Raw genomic sequence first — 12,063 nt, 5'->3', positions numbered from 1 at the left:
ATCTGCCTGCAGTATGCAAATTAGCTGCCATCTTTGTTGGCGGTTAATTTGCATATCGCCCTGATTAGCCAATGGGAAGGGTAGCGAAGTTACGGTTAATTACCATGTTTGTCTATTATTAGATAGGACATATATATACATATGTATACATACACACACACACACACACACACATAGTAGTTACAGGCATTTAGGGAATTTCAACCTAGTGCCTAGGTTACATTTTCTGAATTATTTCAGAATCTTTGACATTGGTCAACATACAAGATAGTAATTATTGAAATAGTATGTTTTTATGTATTACTTTGCAAAAATTTTTTCATCTGCAGATAAATTAACTTAGCATTCAGAAGCCCAAGATCCTGAACTAAATCATTTATGGGTATGAAAACACTTTGAAAATGTACTATTCATACGCAAAATATAATTATTGCTATGTTAAGAAAACAAAATCACTTCTCAACTCTTTCCCCTTCCCTTTATTCTCTTATTACTTTGAACATCCCTGTGGGCATTGCCTTAATTATCATCCTGTTCCAAAGAGGATACAACTTAGAAGTCAAAATTAGCACTTCCTCAAGGAAGAACCAAATATTCCTTCCCAGCTTATGGATTTGGCCATCAATTTATTTTATTTTTTTTTATTTCAGAGAGAAAAGGGAGGGGGAGAGAGAGAGAAACATCAATTGATTGGCTGCCACCTGCACACCTACCACTGGGGATCAAGCCTGCAACCTCGGCATGTGCCCTTGACCTGAATCAAACCCAGGACCCTTCAGTCCGCAGGCCGATGCTCAATCCACTGAGCCAAACCAACTAGGACTTGGTTGTCCATTTTTTTAAACAGAACCAACCGGCCTTGCTTGGTGTTCTCTGGGGTTAGCACCTGGAAATCTGCATTCCTAGGGAGTTCTCTACAGGGGCTGTTCTCAAACTTTATTGTGCTGCAGAGTCTTTAAGCAGTAAATTGAGGTCTCACAATTATTCAGATGTATTACTTTGTCAGCTTCACATCATTAGAGGAGTTCCATGAGGAAAATGAATATGGCCGGACTATAGAATAAGGTAGCTGTTAGTCATATGTGGCTGAGCACTTCAAATGTGGCTACTGTAACTGAGCATATGAATTTACTTGAATTCAATTGTTTATATTATACTTGAGGCCCAGTGCACGAAATTCACGCAAGGGGCTCCCGGCCCTCACAGCCCCAGCTTCATCTGGAAGGTCATCCGGAAGGATGTCCAATCTAATTAGCATATTATGCCTTTACTATTACAGATACAGAAATGATTGTTTGGGGTAGTTGGATTAAATTAAATATCTAAAATAATTAATTTCACGTTTCTTTTTTACTATGGATATGAGAAAAACTTTAACCTGCTTTGTATTTGTTGGACAGGATAATCTGTCCCACTGTTCCACATTTCCTCCCTGAGTCCAGAGGTACTCCGTCTCTACTGGGGAAGGCCTGTGGGCTTTCCTTACTGTCTAGTCTTCTGTTTACATTCTTCTCTTCAGCCTCTGCGAACTCGTCTATTCGAAGTTTTGACAAGCAGAATTAGTGTCTTGTTTGGGAAAGGTTGAGAGCATCTGTTACAGAAATAGCAGTCTCTAAAACTTGAGGGTTGGTGGGTTTTAAATTGTAGTGTCTGGAATAAACCCTGTTACCCTCCCCTGGTTGTGGTCCTGGGGTTTTATGTCCAAGATCTCCTTTATTTCCCTCAACTGTTTCCTAACATTCTAAACGTTAAATCCTTCAGTGGTTTAATTATTTTTGAATGAGAAATGGTAGCAAGACATAAAGAACCTAAAATCATCTTGCTCCTGCCTACTGTTATTTGCTAAGAGGAGTAATTAATTGACTGGCAAAGCTTGTTAGTGTGTGACAGTGTTCAGCAAATCACAGTACGATAACCATGTCAAAGTTAAAAGCCCTAGTACCATGGTCGGCAAACCGCAGCTTGCGAGCCACATGCGGCTCTTTGGCCCCTTGAATGTGGCTCTTCCACAAAATACCACGTGCGGGCGCGCACGTACAGTGCGATTGAAACTTCATGGCCCATAAGCAGAAGTTGGTATTTTGTGGAAGAGCCGGTATTTTGTGGAAGAACCACACTCAAGGGGCCAAAGAGCCGCATGTGGCTCACGAGCCACAGTTTGCCAACCACTGCCTATTATATTTTTACCACCCTTGATAATCCTTATATTTGTAGTTAGTACCAATAGAATATTGTGCCTCATACATGTAACTTGATAGCTATGTATCATTCTTAGGTGTGATTGTTAATGTTTAAACCAATCCTTGTCTCCCCACTTAATTAACCACTTAATTTAAAGATGTGTTTTGTTGGTTTCAGTAATTGCCATTCTTTTCATTATTGGATAATCCTCCAGGAGGTACTTTCTCGAATAGGTCTAATTAGATGTTCAGTACTATCATTCTCATATGCACCCTGAGATCTGACGCACATTGGCATCCAGCAGATAGTAAGAAAATGTTGAAAGCCAAAATAGAAATGTTAAACTACTGTTCTTTATATTTAAACATTAGACATTTTCCATGTTCTTTCTTCAAATTACACTTCTGCATAGCTGCACTTCCCCACTTGGGTAAAGGTTTGATTTTGAAATGTTTTATTGTTGTCTTTTCCTGTATTTTTTAAATAAGGACGGACAGGGCAAAAAGGAATGAACTTTACTGTCTATTTGGATTTTATTTAATCCAGCTGCCAATAAAGACTATCCCAGGGGTGCTTTGCATATGATCTCTGTTGCCATATTTTTTTGTTGTTGTTGTTGTTTTCCAACTTTTTAAAAACAGAAAAACATTCTTAGCTTGAGGGCAGTTAAAAACGGGGGTTGGGCCCTAACCGGTTTGACTTAGTGGATAGAGCGACGGCCTTCGGACTGAAGGGTCCAGGTTTGATTCCGGTCAAGGGCATGTACCTTGGTTGTGGGCATATCCCCAGTAGTGGGTGTGCAGGAGGCAGCTGATCGATGTTTCTCTCTCATCGATGTTTCTAACTCTCTATCCCTCTCCCTTCCTCTCTGTAAAAAATCAGTAAAATATATTAAAAAAAAAACGGGGGTTGGGCTAGGTTTGGCCATAGTTTGCCAATCCCTGGACTAGCCTACTGAATATCATTGAAAGCTTAGTGAAATCATGATTGCAACTAGATCCACTGGAATACATTTTGCTAATAATCAAGAAATCATTTTGTTAAGCCATGTTTATGCTTGAATCTTAATTAGAAAAATTATAAAATTGCCATTATAAATTACGTTGCCATCCAACGTTATATCAGTAGTATGAAAAGTCCTATGAAGAAAAAAACCCAGCTGATACTTTTGCTTCTGAAGATGATTATAGATAATTTTTAATATCATTGATTTCTTTCAGCCAACCTCAAGAGAATTTGCAAGGCAATTGTTGAGGCACCAAGTGATGAGGAGAGACTAAAGGCTTTTGCTCCCATTCAGGAAATGATGACCTTTGTGCAGTTTGCTAATGACGAATGTGACTATGGCATGGGGCTAGAGTTGGGAATGGACCTCTTTTGTTATGGTTCACATTATTTTCATACAAAAACCCCAAACCTCCCCCTGTTCCCCACTCCCCCTCCCCCCCCACACACACATGCACATTACATATCTAAGTTTTAGCACAGGTAGGGTATGTATTTCAAAAGGAGCTTTTTGAAGTGATTTTAAAGCAGATATTTAAAAAATACCTTTTATTTGAAATTCATCTTATATTCTGGCAAAGGTGACTTACCAAGATTATTTGCCTTCAGGTTTACATTAAAGTGAATTTACTTTAGATGTATTAAAGGAACATGCATGTGTGGGTACGTACACACCTTTCCCAGGGCTCCATTTCATTTCCTACTGTGATGGAGGAGTTATTTGTCCTTGTGCTTGAATTCCTAGATGAAGAATAAATACTATTTTAAAATAGCTTTAGCCTTAGCCAGTTTGGCTCAGTGGGTAGAGCGTCAGCCTGTGGACCAAAGGATCCTGGGTTCAGTTTTCGTCAAAGGCACGTACCTTGGTTGCAGGCTCCTCTCAGGCCTGGGCCCTGGGCAGGGCTCATGCAGGAGGCAACCAATCGATTTGTTTTTCTCACATCGAATTTTCTGTCTTTCCCTCCCTCTTCCACTCTCCCTAAAAATCAATGGAAAAATATCCTCGAGTGAGGATTAACAAAAATATTAAAAATAGGCTTTAAATTACTTAAAATATATGAGATGCTAGTTAATTATTAGCTAAGTAAATAGGACAAACCTACCCAACAGTTTAGTCAGTGCTTACTCAACTATAGTTGCCTCAAGGTCAAAGAGGCAAGAAGGTGTAGTGGCTTCAGTGTGTTTCTAGGGCTAACCTGTTCGGTTTTAAATTACATCTACCCCACTTAAATGCTTTGTAAAATTTGGCAATTTTTCCAACACCTTTTTTTTTGTCTCCTTACCTATAAAATATGTCTGCACGCAGACCATTTAATTCCTGTGATGTCACCTACAAAGCACAAAGAGGTAAACCACCTTGCACAGGCAGTCTGGTTCCCGAGTCAGCATCTAAGTTGGTGATTCCCAAACTGTAAAGAGCATAGGAATCACCTAGAGATATTCAAATGCAGGCTCTGTTTCAGTAGATCTGGGGTGAGGCCTGAGAAGCCACGTTTCTGAAATGCTCCCAGGTGATGCTAATGCTGCTGCTGTGCACATACTGAGGAGCTGGACTAAGCCAGCAGCTCACGTTAGCGTACATCAGTCATCTGCAGGGCTGTTCAAACACAGATGGCTGCATTACCCTCCTCCCCAAAGTGTTTCTTGGGTCCTGAGAATTTGTAGGTCTGGTGAGTCTCATTTGAGAACTCTGCTTCCTCTAAACCACATTACTGTCTTTCCTCTGCCTTCCTCATTTATGCTTACCAGTAAAAATAATCCAAATATTTAACAACCAGAATGACAGCCTTTGACCAACCAGAACAGTGCTTGGCCTGCCAGGAAATGAACCAGTTTGATCAAAAAAAACCTGATTGTTGTGAAAAGTTAAGTAACATATAAGGATATATGAAAAGGTGTTATTACACAGAACCTAGCACACACTTTCCCTAAATAGGAAAGTAAGTGCTAATTCATGTTTACCAAAAAAGCATTGCCAGTTTTTCTTCTAGTAAATAACAGCAGTAGTCTAAGTCACTTGATAACCCAGGCAGGAGCTTAAAGGATAGAGGGGTTTACATGGTAGGTGGAGGAGAAAGAATTTGAAAAGGGATTGGTTTGAAAACTCAAATTCAGCATACCTCTTCGTAACAAGGTAAAAGCATTTGATTACATAGTTTGGAGCAGAAAAAATAAAGGTTGATCAACCTTATCTAAGGAAATAGGGAAGCTTACGTTTTTAACTTGGTTTTCTTCTGAATTTCCTTCAGAATATACCATTAGTCTTTTAGAGCTACAGAATTGCCACTTGGACAGAATGCCAGTTGTCTGTCTCAAAATTCAGTCCTAATCAATTGAGAAAGTAGCTAAAATGATTTGGGGAGTATGCTTTGTTAAATGAGTGCTTTTTAAACCTATTTTCTGTTACCAGGGCATCTGCTTTATTCTCTGCTTAATGTTATTTTATTTTTCAGTATTTTCATACAGTTGCTGGCCAGCTTTTACCTCTTGCATACAATCTGTTGAAGAGGACTCTCTTTGCAGAAATTATTGAAGATCATCTGGCAAACAGAAGTAAAGAGAACACAGACCAGCTTGCAGCATGAGAGCTGGCTTTCCTTGGTGTACAATATTTTAAAGCATTAATATTAAACTTGTGATTTTTGTTTGTTTTTAAGGGATACAGAAAATAAACTGATGGAAACATTTACTAAAACTTTCTATAAATCTCTTCTGGTTTTGTTTTGTTTTTTTAATTGTTGACAGAATTACAGATGTCTCCCATTTTCTCCCTTTTTGCCCCCCCTCCAACGAACTCCCACCCTATTTTACCCAATCCCCATACTATTGTCTGTGTCCATGGATTATGCATGTATGTTCTTTGGTTAATCTCTTCCTGTACCCTCCCACTGAGATCTGATTTCACATATAAGAGAGAGAATGTGATATTTTGTCTTAACTGGCTTTGCTTTGCATAATAATTTCCAGGTTCATTGTTGCTGTCTCAAAAGGTAAGAGTACCTTCTTTTTTTTTTTTACAGCTGCGTAGTATTCCGTGGTGTAAATCTACTTTTTTTAATCCATTCATCTACTGATGGGCACTTGGACTGTTTCCAGATCTTAGCTCTCCTATATAATAAAAGCCTAATATGCAAATTAACCAAACGGCAGAACAACCGGTCACTATGATGCACACTGACCACCACCAGGCAGATGCTCAATGCAGGAGCTGCCCCCTGGTGGTCAGTGTGCTTCCCCAGGGGCTCCTGGTGAGCGCAGTAACGGGAGCCTCTCCTGCCTCCACGGCAGCACTAAGGATGTCCGACTGACAGGAGCGGGCCTAAGCCGTCAGATATCCCCCAAAGACTCGTGGACTGCAGGAGGGCGCAGGCTGAGCTAAGGGACCCCCCATTCCAAGTGTATGATTTTTGTGCACCGGGCCTCTAGTTGTAAATAATGCTATTATGAACATAGGGGTGCATATATTCTTTCTGGTTTCAGGATTTTTAGATATATTCCCAGAAGTGGGATCACTGGGTCAAATGGCAGTTCCATTTTTAATTTTCTGAGGAACTTCCATACTGTTTTACACAGTGGCTACATCAGTGTGCGTTCCCATTAGCATTGTACTAGGGCAGTGATGGCGAACCTTTTGAGCTCGACGTGTCAGCATTTTGAAAAACCCTAACTTAATTCTGGTGCCGTGTCACATATAGAAATTTTTTTTATATTTGCAACCATAGTAAAACAAAGACTTATATTTTTTATATTTATTTTATATATTTAAATGCCATTTAACAAAGAAAAATCAACCAAGAAAATGAGTTCGCCTGTCACCTCTGACACGCATGTCACAGGTTCGCCATCACTGTACTAGGGTTTCCTTTTCTCCACATCCTCGCCAGCACTTATTGTTTATTGATTTGATGGTAGCCATTTTGGCAGGTGTGAGGTGATCCCTCATTGTAGTTTTAATTTACATCTCTGATGTTAGTGAAGTCAAGCACTTTTTCACATGTTAGCCATCTGTATGTTCTCTATAGAGAAGTGTTTATTCAGATCCTTTGCCCATTTTTTAATTGGATTGTCTTCCTGGTGTTAGGTTGTATGAGTTCCTTGTGTGTTATGGAAATTAACCCCTTATGATGTATAATTGGCAAATATGTTTTCCCATACAGTAGGTTCCCTTTTCATTTTGGTTTCTGGTGGGTTTTTTTTCATGTGCAAATAAATGGTAGTCAAATCATCTAAATGGTGAGATCCCAATCACATTTGAAATTCATCCTCTAATGTCACAGGAATTCACCACCTAATGCCTAGATAACCAGACTATCCTCTCCTCCCAGGAGTCCTTTTCAATATTTAACATGGGCAACTAATAATTTATTTCTGAGACTTGAGTTAATAGCTGTAGCTTTAGAGATTAGATATATGAAGGGTGGGAAAGGCACACCCATGATACTGTACAGTATTCTCCTAGAGTGCCTGACCCCACCTAATGAAACTGCATTTTAACAGGGTCTCCTGGTGACTCATGTTTTCTCCCATGGGAATATTCTTTAAAACAATTCTCCTACTCAGTCTGTATTACTAATCATATTCCATAGTATACATATAGTACTAGGGGCCCAGTGCACAAATTTGTGCACCTTGAAAGGAACTGTGGGCCACAAAGCTGCAATGGGCATAGGGGCGGGTCTCGACCCATCTTCCATGCCCCTGCCCAGCCCCTCCCACCCCAAATGCTCTGGCACCAGCTGTGGGTGTGAGCGGGACCATTGCCAGCAGCGGGTGCGAGACACGGCTGCCGGTCTCGATCACCCCTCAGGAGCAGGGGGAGGTGGAGAAACCCTGAGGGGCGATTAGGGCCGGCAGCTGCCGCTCGCACCCACTGACAGTGCCAAGCGATTGGGGCCGGCGCCGGGTGCCGACAGCAGGTGCAAGCACCAGGTGGGACTGCAGGGCATGGGAGCAAAGTATTTTCAGTAACTGCCAGAGGCTCGCCCCAATGACAGCGACCGGCACCCCTCCTTGGTCTGGCTCACCTGCTCCACCATCTCGCTGCAGCTGACGCCTGCCATGTTCCTTGCTCTGCCACCTGCTGCCAACGCCTGCCATGTTCCGCACGTGCCCCCTGGCGGTCAGCGCACATCATAGTGACCGGTTGTTCGGTCTAGTTACATATTAGGGTTTTATATCCTATATAATAAAGTGGTAATATGCAAATGGTTGTCATACCATAACAGCTCAGACATTCAACACGGGAGAGAGGAATGGGGACCAGCCAGGCTGAGGCCCAGGGGAGGGACAAGCCGCCTGCCCTGCGGTCCCAGGTGCCTGTGGCTGTGGCCTGGGCGAAGCCACCTTCCCACGGTCCCCTGCGGCTGCGGCCGACCCAGGTGAAGCCGGCCCAGGTCGTGGGTGCCTGTGGCCGGCCAGAGGGAGGGAAGCCCAAGTCCCAGGTGCCTGCGACCAGCCGGAGGAGGAAATCCTGGGTGCAGTGCAGGCGAGGCAGAGGCAGTTAGGGGCAATCAGGCAGGCAGGTGAGTGGTTAGGAGCCAGCGGTCCCAGATTGTGAGAGGCAGTCGGACATCCCCTCAGTGGTCCCGGATTGGAGAGGGTGCAGGCTGGGCTGACAGACACCCACCCCCCTACGATTTTGTGCACCGGGCCTCTAGTATATAGATAATATAACATAGAAGTCAGTATACTATTCATTTAGATTTTAGTTTTCCATTGCAAATTACTTCATTGTACTTCCAGTACAAATCTGTGTTTTACCAGATTCAGATCCTCATTAAACCTGACAAAATGTCCTTCACTTGAAAAACAAAGCAAATCATGAAGTGTAAAATAGCAAACATTGTGGATTAGGCTAAAGAGCCCATAAGCTCTTTCCCTTTCATATGGACTACAGGAAAGCCCTGAGTTCATCTAGTTTAGTTCCCACATTTTGTAGTCCCCAAAGTTACCTACTTTGTGAGCTGTGTCCTTAAACAGATGTTATGAGATACTTAATGTTTTTGATAAAACATATGAGTGGACTATTAAAAGGAAAAACTTCTAGTCAGGAATTTTAATGCCTCATCTCCAATTACGCCATAAGTATACAGCCCCCTCAGTAAGAAAGAATATACATGCTGGAGAAAAAACAGAACCATTAACCTCAAGTTGGTCATGCTGCTGCCCTTCATTCCTACTTTCACATTTTTCCCAAACATGCAACAGATCCTCCATCCTCAGTTTATTTCACAGAAAACAGAAGCAATCAAAATAACTTCCATGAAATCTCACCACATTACTACCATTCCTCATTCCTATGAATGTTGCTTAGTGTCCTGCTGTGTACCCCAGATGACATCCCTTTCGGCTACTCAAGGACCCCTCAATTGATCAATTTCCCTCTTACACATTCCCATCAAAAATGAAAGCTATAATGTCCTGCATCTTAAAATACCCTTTATCACACATCCCTTTTCTGAAAATCTCAGGAGCTCTAATAGCTGCCCTTAATTCCTTCCAATCTCTGGCAAACCTGTTCCGATCAGATTTTTGCCTGATCCCAGTAAAACTGCTTTGGTCAAACTTGTTATCTCCACTCTGGCCTATTTTCAGTCCTCATTTACTTGACCTACCAGTTAAAACTATTACTCATTTACCTTAGGGAACTACCCTTCCCTTAATGGCACACACCCTACCCTACCTCACTGGCTCATTGTGGGGAGCAGCTATAGGGTTAAGCCTCAGAGTGACCTCTTGGCAAAGTCACAAACAAGTCCCAGCTTAGAGGGCACAGTCCTCTTAGCATAATTAGGCTTGACCTTATGCTCCCTAGATCTTATCTGGGAAGCTAATGGGCTGAGGGAGGTGCAGGAAGTGGCCAAAACAAGTGAAACTCACAAGAACAGTGTAACTATGGTAACCACTACCTTGTTTACCTCTGACTATAAAATAAAGGCTCAGCTTGTCTCTGGATCTCTCTTTGTGACCTCAGCCAGGCACAGTAAGATCCACGGAGACTAAAGAGAACTATGCTGACCATCTGAACGCTGTCTCTGTGTAACTCATTCTTCACCAACTCCGTCCACACCTTTGGGAACCCCTGGACTGCTGGGGCTGGACCCCGGCAGCTCATCTCAAATCCAAACATACAAATGCATCAGTTCTCAGTCCTTTCTGTCCACTTCCTCCCATGGTGACCCCTTCCTGTCCCAGGATGCTTCCCATTGTCTAAGTATCTCAGGCTACACTTGGGAGTTTCTCCTCAACTTGTCTCATATGTACAACTGCCTGGTGGACATCCCCACTTAGACGTCTAAAAGGCATTTAAAACGTAATGCCTAAAACCAAAATTCCTCTCTGTACACATCCCCCAATCTATTCTTTGTGATGTCTTTCCCACTTCAGTCAGCAGCCATTCTATTGTTCTGTGCTCAGACCAAAAACCATGGTGACAACCTTTACTCCCATCACTCCACACCGTCTGTTAGCAAATCCTGTCTTCCACCTTCAGAATGTCTAGAATCCAACCCCTTGAACAGCTTCCACCAGTTCCAGTCAGATTCAAACCTCTATCAGAACTTACCTTGTTATTCCAAGAGCCTTCGAGCTGGTCTTCCCACTTCCACCCCTGCCCCTTCCAGTCTATTCCCACTGAAGCAGCCAGAGATCAATCATGTCACTTTGCCTCACCAGAGTCCCGCTTTATTCAGGACAAAAGCCAAATTCTTACACACCCAACCTCTTTTCTCATCTCATACCTTTCCCCCTCCAGCCACAGTAACCTGCTTAGTGTTCCTGGTACCTGTCAGGCATGTCCTACACTTCAGGATGTTTGCATATATTTCCTCTTCTCACAGGTAACTGTCATTCCCTCACTTTCTTTAGATTTCTGCTGAGATGTCACCTTATCCCTGAGGCCTTCCTTGGTTACCCTAACAATAGCATCCTCTTCATTACTTCGCTCCCTTAGAACTCTGATTCATGTATGCCTACAACAATGTGTGGCATGTAGGAATCATTTTTCCACTGAATTTGTGATATTTACCACCATCTGGCATACCATATTATGTGTTTCTTTCCCAAATGGAATGTCAGCTTCAAAGACAGAGAATAATGCCTAGAACACAGTAAGTGTTCAGTAAGTACTTAGTGAATGACCAAATGAAATGATAAAAGTTCTATCCTTGAATTTTTAGTAAGTGCTTGCCTCTTTACTAAAAGTTTAATATTAGCAGACTCCTGAAATCTTAACAATTCAAATGTCACCACTTCTTTTTAGGCAGTTCTATTAGCAAGTTTCCAAGGTAAAATTTTAAAATGTAAGTCACATATTTGCTCTTCATACAAATAGTATAATATTTCTTTATTTCTTTTGAAAAATCATGGTTTATGCCCTAGCTGGTTTGGCTCAGTGGATAGTGTCAGCCTGCAGACTGAAGGGTCCAGTGTTCAATTCTGGTCAAGGGCACATGCCCGGGTTGTGGGCTCAGTCCCCAGTAGGGGGCGTGGAGGCAGCCGATCGATGATTCTTTCATCACTAATGTTTCTATCTCTCCCTCTTCCTTCCCCTCTGAGATCAATAAAAACATTTAAAAATAATAATAAACACCATGGTTTTGTGAATATAAATAGAAATGAAATCTTTCTGTAAACCTGCAATTTGCACAGACAGGGAAGCTCTGTACTATTGCTGGTATGTATATACCCTGCTGTTCAATCCAGCAGCTGCTGTTTGGTTGCTCCTTGCTTGCAACGTGCATGAATGGTCCTGTAATCTGAGAGAAGCTTTACATATATATCACCCCTTTAAGGCTGCTTGTGCCAAACATACTGGCCTGCACTGCAAAAAGAGTAAAAGTGGAAGGGTTTCTAAGTATAATTGAAGGGCAAACCACA

The 12,063-nt window shown here is 42.0% G+C and overlaps 1 protein-coding gene across 1 annotated transcript in view; it reads left to right on the top strand.

Annotated features, from left to right (window-relative positions):
• LOC102255039 (chromosome unknown open reading frame, human C4orf27) overlaps positions 1 to 5,892 on the top strand; it is a 25,723-nt gene extending 19,831 nt beyond the window's left edge. Inside the window, exons 7-8 of the mRNA XM_005860785.2 lie at positions 3,402 to 3,574; positions 5,640 to 5,892. Of these exons, the coding sequence (XP_005860847.1) occupies positions 3,402 to 3,574; positions 5,640 to 5,771 (305 nt within the window). The 3' untranslated portion in view covers positions 5,772 to 5,892. The remainder of the gene's footprint in view (positions 1 to 3,401; positions 3,575 to 5,639) is intronic.
• Positions 5,893 to 12,063: the final 6,171 nt, after the last annotated feature.

This window comes from Myotis brandtii, unplaced genomic scaffold (assembly GCF_000412655.1).
Source record: "Myotis brandtii unplaced genomic scaffold, ASM41265v1 scaffold14, whole genome shotgun sequence".
Classification (NCBI taxonomy): domain Eukaryota; kingdom Metazoa; phylum Chordata; class Mammalia; order Chiroptera; family Vespertilionidae; genus Myotis; species Myotis brandtii.
The sequence above is the reverse complement of the archived record's forward strand: the minus strand, read 5'-3'. Positions and strand labels throughout refer to the sequence as shown.